Source organism: Chanos chanos, chromosome 6 (genome assembly GCF_902362185.1).
Source record: "Chanos chanos chromosome 6, fChaCha1.1, whole genome shotgun sequence".
In the NCBI taxonomy this organism is placed as follows: Eukaryota; Metazoa; Chordata; class Actinopteri; order Gonorynchiformes; family Chanidae; genus Chanos; species Chanos chanos.
Window position 1 is genome coordinate 37,924,558 of NC_044500.1, and position 13,680 is coordinate 37,938,237.

General features: G+C 42.9%; 1 protein-coding gene across 1 annotated transcript in view; it reads right to left on the reverse strand.

The window, feature by feature from the left end:
* Positions 1-12,800, reverse strand: part of mdfi (MyoD family inhibitor) — a 20,454-nt gene extending 7,654 nt beyond the window's left edge. Inside the window, exons 1-3 of the mRNA XM_030778325.1 lie at positions 12,695-12,800; positions 9,430-9,507; positions 3,692-3,829 (exon numbers count right to left, since the gene is read on the reverse strand). Of these exons, the coding sequence (XP_030634185.1) occupies positions 3,692-3,829; positions 9,430-9,507; positions 12,695-12,800 (322 nt within the window). The remainder of the gene's footprint in view (positions 1-3,691; positions 3,830-9,429; positions 9,508-12,694) is intronic.
* Between the last annotated feature and the right edge of the window lie 880 nt (positions 12,801-13,680).

Below are 13,680 nucleotides of genomic sequence, written 5' to 3' on the forward strand. Positions count from 1 at the left end.
GAGGACACTCATTGGCATAATGCAATCCCTTGCTCCTTACCCTTACTTCAACCATCACAACTACATGCCTAACCCCATCCCTCACCCTAACTCCTAACTTTCCCAAAATGTCCTCACTCCCAAGGTCTAAAACTCAAACTGGCTGTACAAGTACATACACACACACACACACACACACACACACATAAACAGACACACACACAGACACACACACACACACACACACACACACACACACACACACACACACACACACTGGAGTGATGAGTCACACATAATCCCTCTCTGAATCTCTACTTTGAGCCATTGCAGTCAGATCTGCAGGTCACCAAGAATGGCACGCAGATGCTCTCTTTCTCTTTCTTTTCTCCCTCTCTTTCTCAGAGACCACGCCAGAGTGGAGCTGAGAAAGTTAACAGCTTTCACTATACTTTGTTCTCAGACAGTCTGACACAACCTCCCAGGCCAGACATACAACAGTCATGACATCATCACTCTCAGCCAGAGCATCTGGGGCTGGAGGAATTCAATCTAGAAGCTTCTGTTCTCATTCACGTAAGCTCCCTTATTCCTCCCATCTGACAGCGAGACTCCTCCCTCCAACACATCCTGATAATGCCAACAGACCCTCATGACTCAGATAAATCTACAAAAATCTAGACCCTGTCATGACTCAGATAAATCTACAAAAAAGAAAGAGCGAAGAGATGAACAAACAAGCAAAGCCTTGACTTGCAGAAATAAGTGGATATATAAAAGATGCCAAAGTTCCAATAAAAAGAGATGATGCAATACTGCATAGTATTTTATGAGTTCCTAACAGACGTGTCTTGTGGGTCTATCAGCGTGCAAAGCCAGACGTGACCAAGAGAAGAGAATTGGGGAAGGGGTAGAAGTACATTTTGTCCAAGCTGTTACGCAATACACATGCTGCATAAAGCACGCTGCCATTTTTATGAAGTCTGTTAAAATCTAGAGGGGAAACAAAATGCCAAGAAATGCAGGATACATAACCTCCTTTTTATGTTTTCTCGTCGTTGATGCGGAAAGCTGGGGCTTCACATGGTCTTAAACACCCCCACCCAGCGCCCCCCCCCCCCCCTCCTCCCCCCAAACCACCTAGAAGTTATTTACACAAATGTGTCCAGTCCTTAGACCGATGGCACAGAGCTTAGCTCATTACCGGGGAGTAGCGCTCAGAGGCGCGCTCTCAGGCCCACATTGCTCATTATGATCGGTTTGAGGTCTCACTCAAGGCTGGGGGAGCCAGTGTGGAAAGGTGACAGGGGCTAATATGCTCCACTCTTCTCACACTCATGCCTGAAAGGAAAGGCTCAGTCAACAGAATGGAAGGCAAAGCTGCTTTCCAGGAGGAGGTATCACTGTTATCTCTGTTTCTCTCTCTCTCTCTCTCTCTCACATACACACACACACACATGCACACATCACTGATTACCACAGGCTTCACGCTAACTCTGGCCCCCTGCTTCGAGCGCCCGACGTCTGGACGCGATCACATTCCGCACGCCTCTCCTTCCAATGCTGCAAACATTCCAAATTGCCTCATTAAATACCAGCCTCTGAGGCTTTTCAGCTCCAACAGTTTAGCTCTTTTGAACTTTCAAATGGTGAGTCACAAAGTTCAATCCATATCTCTAAGTTCCACTTACACATGTAACACATCTTGCCGCCCACTTTGCATCAATTACCGCTCTTATTTGTCACTTAGTGCTTAGTTTCCCATCAAAATTTACTGTAATGACTCCTTCGTTCCAGTTTCAGTCAGAGTTTGAAAATCTCCAGGTGTTCTCAGAGTGAGAGCAGAAATGGCTGATCGTAACATGTCATGATAGCCCTGAATGCTGGTCCTCATTACTACACTGTGTTCCTATTAGAGTAAAGAGGCAAGTACCAGCAAATATCTGCCATGTGTTAGCACACAGACGCACGTCTGCCATGTGTTAGCACTGGACGCACGTCAATGACCTCACAATCCACACCTACAAAACCACAATCCCTCTGTCAGCCCTGTGACGCAGCAGTTTAGAACAAACACGGCATTGTGCTGAGAGAGACGGGTCTGCATTTTTACAGGTGGGACGTTTTTGGCCTTAGAGACAGCCCCCAACCCCCCAACAGAGACTCACAGAGGTCAGCAAGTTTGGCCACTATCACAGATGAAATGCAGTATCAAAGAAAATGTTCTAGCTTCGAGTGCCATGAACCTCCAGTTATATCACATTATCACTTTTTTCCATGTCATACTGTTCTCTCTGTCTGCTTCCAATATATGCTTATGTTCCTGTACATGCTACAGAACTTGTAAGGATTTACTTTCCAAGTATCCACCTCCAAAATCCAGAAGATTGTCCTGAAAAGACAACAAGTTTCCAAAAAAGAAAAGAAAAAAAAAAAGACAGTATGTCTTTAGAAGTCATAGAGCTGACTGTGGTGGTACTGGTTTTGAAGCAGTTCCTCATGGTTTCCTGCAGGGCTTGTCCTATTTCTCAGTGTTCTCATTTATTCCTCAGCAGTGAGGTACCTATATGGTCAGACAGAGGTTAAGTGGACTGTAGGTCTATCGTTGCTATGCTGAATCAGTGAAACCCTCAGCCTGCTCTAACTGACATACAGCTGTATAAATGAACGGCAAGTCAGAGACAATCTGAACTCACAGTGCTTCAGAAAAAGAAAATATCTCACACTAAATCAACATACGTATTTAGGAGTGAGGGTGAGAGCACAGCTGACCGCAAATATCACAAAAAACCATAGCTTACCTAGTGCGGTCGTCAAGGCAACATTCTGACTAATGCGATTACCACCAAAAACATTCTTACTCGATGCTAAACACGAGAAGTATTTGATTTATTATTTGCAGCTGGACTACTTCTGAAACTTAAATCAATGACCTGGGCAGTTTGACTGCTTTGTTAGCAAGTTTGGGGAACAATATGCCAGCGTAGGGGAGAGCAGGGCAAAATATGAGGGTTAGTTTCAAATTGATATTTTCTTAGGTCAGAACTGATTTCTGAATGAACCAACTGTTCACAGCGAGAACAGGCGGTGTGAATATGGATACAGTGCCGTGTAAACATCACTAGAACTTCCGCAGAGGAAATGTAACGACCCGTTTTGGTTTTCTGCTTGGCCTGAATGTGTCTCTGCAAACAGGGCGTTACTTCACTGACATATGGATTCTGCGTCGTAAGCGTTTTCGCAATGAAATATTGAGATAACCAAAAGGGTGTGTGCTCATTCATTGTTTTGGTGCGTTTGAGTGTACTTTGCTCTCAGATACAGCAGCATGTTTGTTTCTGTCTGTTTGTGTATGTTTCAGTCTGAGTGGACTAGCAGTATGAGTCACCGAAGGAACACTAATAGAGTCTTAGTCAGAACTGTTAGTCACAGCTGCTCGGTCCCTCATACACCATCTGACCCACATCCACTCCCGCCCTCCCTTCCCAACAACACAGGGCTGCATTAATGTCTCAGCATTACTGGTACTGGCTGTTTACAGTCACAGAACCAGGTCCAACCACTCATAATGTACAGTCATTTCCCCTGAGGCGGCAACATCACCACAGCTAAACAGGTGACTTCTGGGCTCTTTGTGTTAGGTCCCTGCAGAGACGCCTCGCAAAAGGGTGTAGACAGTTGGCCAAGGGACTGTAGTGCTGACTTTGCTTACATGTTATGCTCTTGCTGGGCGTACTGAGGTCTGCCCGCGACTGAGTGCTGTTGTTGTTCCCGTTCTCCACATCCGCTGGTATCTCCGTAGAGATGACCTCTGAACTCGTCACTTGGGCCTCGCTGTTCGCGTCCCCATCTGAGAATCAAAACAAAGCGAAGAAGCTGTCAGATAAACACCAGAGACCACGGATGACAGAGAATAAGCTGACAAACAGATCTTACTGATACCATCTTACTTTTGTGTGTTTCAAATCCTGATAAAGTATCTGCGCTCTTTCAGACATAGCAAACTCTCAACACCGCCTGGGTCCTACTCTATTAGAGTGATTGTACAAATGCACATAAGCATGTCCATGTGAGTGCACAAGCACTTTTCCATACTCATCATACTGTGTGTAAACAAACAACAGCATATGTGTGTGTGTGTGTGTGTGTGTGTGAGCGCGTGTGCGTGTGTGTGTGCGCGTGCACTTGTGCTCATTTGTGAGTGTGGAGTCTGTGTGTGTGCGTGTGTGTGCACATGTGCACGTTTGTGGGTGTGGAGTCTGTGGTGTGTGTGTGTGTATGGAGCGTGTGTGTGTCTGTGTGTGTGTGCGAGTGAGCGTCTGTGCGTCTGTCTGTCTGTGTGTATTACATGTGAACGCTGGAGACAGGCATCTTATTATATGGTAGTAATTACACAGGGCTGTCTGAGCAGCCTGTGCAGGGACTTCAAAGAGGGGCAGGTTTGGGCTTAAGAAAGGAGAGCAGAGGAGAGGCGTAGGACTATGCTGAGCTGGGCTAGGGCTGCCTCTCTCATTCCTGCCCAAATGGGAGCCAGCTGTGCTTTATTTGCTGTCCGATAAACATTCTGCATCTCCAGTGGAACGCTGCTCCGCTTCTTGTCTGTGCTTATTTGCTTTAGACTTTTCTCTCCTTCATTCTCTCTTTCTCTTTCTGTCTTTCCCTCACCTTCCTCTCTCTCTCTCTCTCTCTCTCTCTCTCTCTTTCTCTCTCTCTCTCTCTGTCATCCCCCCTCTCTCTTTCAGCCTCTAATGCTTGTTTTTCTTGTTGGATCTTGCTGTTCAGGTCATATTTTTACTTTTTGTATCTGGTAAGTTTGTTTTTTTCTTGCTCTATTACTTTTGCAAGGTATGACACAGGAAGAGCTTACTGCAGGGGTGGTTACAGAACTGTTTGTATGACTGTGACAGACAGAGAGAGAGAGAGAGCTGGAGGTCAGCGGGTAACCAGGGGGTAATCAAGGCTTCTTCGACTCTATGGTTGACACACACAGCATTTCTACAGCAACTCATGAGGAGCTACCTCTCCATTTGCTCAAGTTGTCTAACACAAGCTGAATGATAAGCAAATGTACTCCCAACTGACTGACTGAAAGCCTTTCCCACTCCCTCCACTAAAGCAACGAGTGCCAGTGGACTCTGTCTATAGCTACCATGGTTGATGCAGCCCAAAAAAAAAAAAAAAAAAAAAGATCTCCAGGAATTCAGCTACCTTCGGTCTGTAGGATGTTTATTGCATTCCCCATTTTGAGTGTGCGGTAAACGACTACACCTCCAGTAGGTGCCGGTGTGGTGATTAAGGCTCTGTAATGACTCTAACTATGCATTCCTGCCATTAAACACACATCTGGAAACAGCTGCCAAGGGGCCAGCTAATCAAGGCCCACAACAAGAGTACACAACAATGAGGATCACACACACACACACACACACACACACAAAAGAAACTTACAACGTGGCAAACACAAACGTGTATGTTTTCACAAAAGTTTTAAGAGGAGAGGTGCAGCGTTTGAGCAGACTTAAGTGAGCTAACAGTGCTAAAACACAAAGCTGTTAGATTGAAGCACTCTCTTCTTTCAAAGCATCTCCTAAGCATGTGGAAGACATTTCAGCAACTGTTCTCATCATGCTGCTTCCATTATTGCCAACCAGAGCATTTGAGACAGATATGAAAATAACCATATAGGACTCAGCCAATCTGCATGTAATACCTGCCTAGAGGAGACAGTGAGCGTGTGCACATGTGTGCGTGTGTGTGTGTGTTCTTCAGGGCTGACTTTCCAGAGTATTGTTATGTTGAAATAGATACTGAAGACTAATCTGTGCAGGGGGACTCAGTACTGAGACGATGGGCAGTCGGGATTACACTGAGATTGCGATTAGAATGAATACTATTAGTTCATTATGACACTGGGGAAGAAAACCAACTGGTAAGACCTCAGTCACTTTAAACTCCATTATACCACCATTAAACTCTTTCACAGTGATATTAACCCTATAGTTCTACTAAATTACCCTATATCTTGACCTAATGTACTTTAAGGGAGATAATACTAATGCAGTTAATGTAATCTAGGAACGGTATGTGTTGAAACCATCCCACTGACATCTGCGCCCTCAAGGAGAACTTTCTGGAAATTTTACTTGACTTGTAAATACAGCTCACACACAGCCTAATAAAAGAGAAACATATGAATTTAAAAAAAATGGAACATGTGTGTTTATCATAACAACGTGGCACATGCATGTCATAATTGGCCTGGGGGTAACACTGGGCCAAGTCTCTAAAATCAGAAGTTTTATTGCATTTTTCCCACAAGAAAGAGAAAAAAAATATCTTACAATACATTACATAGGGGAGAACTGATTTCAGTGATAAAGTAAATTAGTAAAAGTTTAATGCCTCCTATATACAAATTATGACAATTACTTTAGAGAGATGTAGCTACATCATAGCCATTCTGGAAACATCTGTCTTGTGTTGTTTTGACCTTCAGACATGGTTGAATTTGAGTGAAGCAGCCTGAACAAATTTAATTTTTCTTGAATTTATTTACCTTTCTATCTTTGTCTGCTCTCTGTCTCTCTCTCTCTCTCTGTCTCTCTCTCTCTTTCTATCTCTCTCTGTCTCTCTCTCTCTCTCCCTGTCTTCCTCTCCTTTTTAGTTGTGAGTGCTCCCTTATTTACACTCAGGGCCTGTGAGAACACAGGCTGTCTTTTTCTAAGTGTGAAAGCGGAGAGGTATGGGGTCTGGTATTAGAGAGAGAGGAGCCTTGTGGCTTTACAGGGACACTTTGAAATTCTCTCAGTAGTGAAGTTGCTCTATCTTTTAACAAGCCCAACTAATGCCCTCTCCAAAGTGACTCTTTGGAGCAAAAAAGAAAAGAGAGCATTGGTTTAGACACATTGTCTCCAATGGCAGGGGGTGGGTGGGGGGGGGGGGGCTGACAAGAGACTTAAGGGATGTTTTACACTCTCTCAGTCCCACCGGAATAGCTGAAACACATATTCTGGAAAGAGTGAAACGCTTACATTACCAAAAAAAGAGAAAAAAGTTTCTCAGACTGGGATAGAACTTTTCCCTCAAGTTTCTAAGACTAGCATTTGAAATGTGAAGCTATTACACGACATTTAACTTTCAACACAATATATTCGATCATCCAAAAAACTCTACACGTTTCTACATGCCAAATTTACTTCCCATTTCACGTCAATCAGTGCTTTTCTGAACTGATACGCACAACGGGGCTTTTCCTGTGCAAAAAAACCCAAAAAAAAACAACAAACAAAAAAAAAAAAAATGAAAAATGCTTCTGAAGTGCGTTACAAAAGAAAAAAAAAAGAAAAAAAAGAAATAAAAAAACTGTTAAATCTTTGGCAAATTAAGGAGGCGGACTTTGCAGTGTTATGCACTGGCCACTTGAGCCGGGAGTTAATTACCTTGACTGATTAAAACCATCGCTCTTTGAAATCCAATGAGGGAAATACACATGGCTACAAAATGTGAAGAGAGAAAAAAGAAAGGAGGGAAAATGAAGTGAAAGGCATAATAATGCGGCTTATTACTTGCAGCTGCTGCATTATGATCATTATCAGTGCTGGCAGGGTCCTCTTTAGCTTTGGTTTAGCTTTGGGAAAGGGGGGGGGGGCGGTTGGTGGAAGGGCAGCTGCGTCCATGTGCCAACCCTGGCACATGAAGAAGACAGTATATATGGCAGTCCTGTAGAGGGCAAGACACAGCTTTCATAGCATGTCTGTAAACAACTCACCAAATAAACTAAAATAAACACAAAATGTTTCATAGCCCAAAATTAGAGTGAAATGAAACCCGATAATAGTAAGTTGGCTCTCTTTGAGGGACAGGAGGAAAATGTTAGCGCTTTTCCTGCTATAGATGTACTTCTGTCATAAACAACCAGCGGCTTGCCGTACCTGGCGGCTGTACTGAGCAAAATAGCATTTCTCATTGCTCAAGAGGAGAAATCATTTCAATGCACTGCTAAAGAGAGCTTAGGAGCACTTTATAAATAAAGAATAGTGTTGCTGGAAGTGTGGAACACCTGAGGCAGACCAAATAATAGGCCACTCATATCAGAATGGCATGCAGGTATGAGGTTAACTGTCTGCCTTTTGTAGTGTTTATGTATAGCCATAACTTGTCATCCAGTGAAGTGTGTGTTCATCTGGAGAGTATATGTGTGTGTGTGTGTGTGTGTGTGTGTGTGTGTGTGTGTGTGTGTGGAGTTGTAGGTGCAATGAAAATGCTGTTTAGCACCAGTCCAACAGGAGGTAGGGTGGCATTAGTCTTAACTCTTCTGTTTTTCTTTTTCTCTATCCATCAGTTCAGCACAGCATAATGTGCACAGGCAAGCATCTCGTCTTCCATCCGCACTTTTCAACCTCATAGTAAATTAAACTCTGCTGCGTCATACTTCATCTGCTATAATCTCTATGACAAAAACGGAAAAAAGACAACATTTCTGGCAATCAAGAGCTGACACATAATTACTCCAATACAGCTGCACCTTACTAATGGCATCAGAGCGCGCAGCAAAAGAAACAGGTGGTGTCGCTTAGCGGAACGTCTCAAATGGATTAAAGGCAAGCAGTGTGGCTCATCTGAAGGGCCACATTCATCTCCCCCCCCCCCATACACTTTAGTGGGCCCATCCAAATGTGACGAGATTCTCAGAGATGACCCCTCAGGGGTGTAATTAAGGGGAAAAGAAAATAATTAAGCAACGTTTCAGGCAGATCAACGAGAGGAGACGTGCTGATAAGTTCGGTAACGTCTTAACTAAGCCCGTGCTCTAAAACAATAGGCTCTAATCTCACTTGTAATGGAGCCAAGAGAGAAAACAGACATTCAGAGAGAGAGAGAAAAAAAAAAAAGACTTCCAAAAGCCGCACGCTGGAATCTTTCCAAATTCACAGATTACTTCATGAAAAGAATAAAATATTGTAAGCTCATTAAAATACAACACGTGTAGCATTTATACTGGCTTTAGGGAGAATGTAACGGCATCGTATTACACGGCTGAAAGTTTCTTATTCAGGATACAACAGAAGTCTTCTGAAGGGGTGAAAGAGGGTCTTTGAATCTTTTTTTTTTTTTTTTTGCTTGTTTGTTTTTGGCTTCAAGTATATGATCAAGCGTTTCTAGTTCCCTTTAAAGCGATATATGCTGATATTTGTAAGCCTACAAACTTTACTGGAGACACTTAACTAACAGGAGGTCTGTATGCTTATGCACGGTCAGTGAGCGTATCATAGTTCACCACTGATAAAACCGTTTCAAACTATTTCAGTCAATTCTCCAAACTTAAACCAAACTGCAGGGGAGAAGCTATACTTGGCTTAAGATCTGAACATCAGATACAGTCTGTCAGACAGGACACTCATCTCTGTGAAAAGCGATATATGCTAACATGTGAAGAGGGATTTAAAATACCCTCCTGCCATTTCAAGTCCCAGATCCACAGCTGAAATCGGAGCTGATTGGCTACCTCCCCAGAGATCTCAAAAGCAACTGAAAACCATCAGAGAGGAATCAAAGACAGACCCCACAAAGTCTTTTGTGATAAAACATTCTTATCCTTTCCCACACAAAAGAAAAAGACAAGAGAAAGCTACAAAGGCCACGACAAAAATAAAATAAGCCAAAATAAAAAAAAAAAAAATTAAAACAGCAACTGCCCAGATCATAGTTCAATTTTTAACATTTACGCTCCAATTTTTGACTGACATCTTCAAGATTAATCTAAAGTGAGAACTAGGTCATAAGTGAAAACAGCTACTTGGAACCTGTATCAGCTTCAGCTAATCTTAGTTTAATCAAAATGTAAAAACCACAAAAGATGAAAAGATCCCCCTGATCTCACCTTGAAATTATCAGTTAAGCTCCAGTTGCACAGTAATACACACAGCTAATCAACAAAGAAGTGTGTCAGACAGAAACACAGAAACAAAGGCAAGCTGTGTGTGTGTGTGTGTGTGTGTGTGTGTGTGTGTGTGTGTGTGTGTGTGTGTGTGTGTGGCGTGTGTGTGTGTGTGGCGTGTGTGTGTGTGTGGTGTGTGTGTGTCTGTGTTGGGGGTGGGGGTGGGGGTGCTGAACTTGATATTTGTAGTTGTATTTCAAACGAAAAAACAACACCTGAATGGTAAGCATGCATAATGATTACATCTTTATGGCTGAGTGCGAGTAAAGAGCTGTTTTCTCTGTCCAATGCCAGTGAAAAAGAGACTTCCTACAGCAGACAACCACAAAACAGAGCCTGTTTCTTGAAAGTTTCAGCTGAACTCAATGACCACGAGCTCTGTCTCCCATGCAGCTGATCAATGCAGTTGTAGCCATGCATGCTACAGAGTCTGGCCCACAGTCAAATACAAGTCTCAGTAAATGATATAAGACAGCCAACACCCTTGGCAACACTGTATGATCTTTATAAAAATATGTTATTTACTGCATATGAGTCACAAGGATAAAACACGGCAAAGCATCATTTGCTGCTAAAAATCCGAAACGCGTGTACACACAATAGTTCATGGAGGTCACTGCAAAATACACAAGTATATAAAAGCATAACTTTGCATAATACAGCAAATGACTGCGCTGAAATTATCAAACAACATCTTCTACCATTCATGCTAAATCAGCCAACTGCATCATTTACTGAGAGCAGTGAAAGAAGGGCATAAAGTCACTCAACCCTTCACGAAAACTACAGGATCAACCTCATCTGCATGTGTAAATGTTACAGTGCACTTCCTAACTGTTCACATGAAAGACATCTGCAAACCTTACAACCTAACATAGCATTTACTTTTATATCTATAGCAAAATAATATTAGCCATGAAACTTTAGCCATTACAATAATATTGACAAAAACAGACCCTCTGGCTGGTTTGACCTCCTAACACTAGCAAATTCAAATATGCAGTCACATGGAGCTCTATGGCTCCAGTGTTGACCAGTGAAGTCAATAGACTTAGTGTTGTGCCCCAGACAGATGGCATATCCACAATCAGGTTAGGCATACTGCGAGAGCTGAGCTCAAGCCCTGGAGTCCAGGTCTGGACTGAGGGTGAGAATCTATGAAAGCAGGCTGTTGTAGCTGTCTCCTGGCGCTATTCAACTTACTCACTGAGTCCTGGCCCAAAAAACCTGACCTTCAAGAACAAGACAACCCAATGAACAGGACTTAGGGTGTAGTTTATTAAAACAAATCATCCCATTCGCAAACACTTCTACCATACATGATCTTTAGGCAGCGCAAATAATTAATAAAATCTATAGAGAGTGAAGGTGAGAAATCCTTGAAGCACACAATTATTCAAGTCAAGACGACGCCCTCACTAATCAGGAGTAATACAGAACAGAGTGTAATTAGTGGTGGTGGAGGAAACCACAATTATGCATAGTGGCCTTATTTTGACTTGAGCTTGGTTTGCTGTGGTGTGCCGTTTGAGGCAGGCACGCAGGAATCGACATGCTTCTGTGTTATACTCTGCTGTTGTGCAAATGCTGGATTGGGCCAAGACTTGCCTTCTCCCAGAGCCCAAGAGGGCCCCGCCTGCAGAGTTGATTCCTGTGGTGAAAGCCCATAGCCACACAGAGAGGTGGTATATACTAGCAGTCACTTGTCATTTCTCCAAACACAAACACGCTCACATACACACACACACACACATACACACACATACACCAACACACACACACACACACACACACACACACACACACTAACACACACTAACACACACACATACACAGTCACATACACAGTCTGGGCTGCATTTTCTGTAACTCGCCATGACAAATCTGGCACTCCAACCCACGTCCAAGGAAGACAACTAAGATCAGTGGATGGCCGATCCCCAGTGACCCATTCCCCTCAAAGGAATTTTGAGAACCCCTCCACCCCTGCTCCTCCAAAGTACCTACGACAAAGCTCTTTCTGTTCTTAAAACACCCACTCTAATTTAGCTTGCACAAATCCAACTGGCTACGCTGAATGACAATGCAAAAGCTTGATGCTAAACTTAACCACTACTGGGAACTTTATTTGAAGACTTTTCAAAGGTTTCTCAAGAAAAAAAATAAAAACAACTATCTGCTCTTAATTATAACTTGCTGTTCCTTTTTCTCTTCTAAGACGAATAAGAAAAACATTTTTGAGGCATGTTAGGCAAGCATCTTCTTTAAAGTGTAATTGAGTTCACATGTGTAGAGAAATGTTTCTCTTTCACCACTGGGCTGTCTTATCATAAGTCACTGGATTACTTTGTTCTCTGATCTCAGATCAGCACCCATGCATGAGCAACTACCATAACGCGCTCCTCAAAAAAGCAAATATATTATACCACAGTACAAACTAAACCACAGCAGTGGCCAAGCTGAGCAGCATGCAATTCCATCTGAATGCATGACATAAACCAAGAGGGTTTAAAGGACCATGTGCCACAGACAAAGATACTGAGACTTCCTTTTCAGCAGACCTTGTTTCAGCATGATCTAGGTTGCATGTTTAAAGGCATTTTAACGTGACGTCTGATCCTGTCAAAGACTGTACGATCATTCTCAAACACTTTTAAAGAAGGTTCCTGTAATGACAGACAGCGCAGTCAACATGAGCAACTATATAAGTGGCAGTAGTTGACATGCTGTATCCTAAAACATACAGTCGGTGATCCATATGCAGCAGCATTTACCTACCTGAGCAGGGTGCTGAGGACAGACTTGTGGGTGGGTTCAGTGGAGTAAGGCAGGCCCCCTCTGGAGGTTCGGGCAAGCCAGCACTGTGACTTTGCTCCTCAGACATGTGTTCTGGAGCTGAGACCCAGGTGAGCAGAAACTACCCTGAGAGACACACAGAACCAAATGAACACTCCAAGACGCCCTGCAAAACATGCAGCTGTCCAGTCTCCTAAATATCACATTTCCACATGATCGTTTTCAGGTATCCGTTTCTTCTTGTTAGAACTGTCCCACATTTTAAAATAACAAGCTGCTCAGAGGAAGTTCTTGTGAGAGAAGAACAACAATGAAATAAACATTATAACATGCAGAAACCATAAAGAGAAGCAAACGAGCTTTGGCCATCTAAATATATAAATAAAGACTTTGTATCTTCACTGTCAATTACACCACATTAAAGGCGACATTTTAATGCTGACAAGTCTGAATCAGCGCAGGATTTATGAGTCATCACCATGTGTGTCATAAGAAACACCTCGAGCAGAAAAGAGAGGAACTTTGACTGTTGTGGTTGTGTGATGATTAGAGTTCTCTGCGTCTACAAAGCGAGCGTCTACACGGGACAAGCGCTCATCACACGCAACGCACTCACCTAATGGCCCAGTGAGCTCTGACTGTCTCAACTTCGTTTCAGTTTAACCAGATCTTTGAGGACTCTCTTTTCATATGTCAGACATTACAATGAACATGAGTTGATACCATTGTTTAAATCATTCGTAGATGATTGAGTCCACCTTATGTCGAAATCACAATTATTTCTTATAGGTAATGAAAGTGATACATGAGAGCAAAGTTCTATCTCATAGGCTATGTCAAAATGCCTCGACAGCTGCCTAGATTTCACTGATAAAACTGACAAAATGCACAAATCATGTCAAGAATACAGTTGTTGTATTCCAATATATAGCATCTAATATAGTGTTTACCATTTATCGCATGCATGC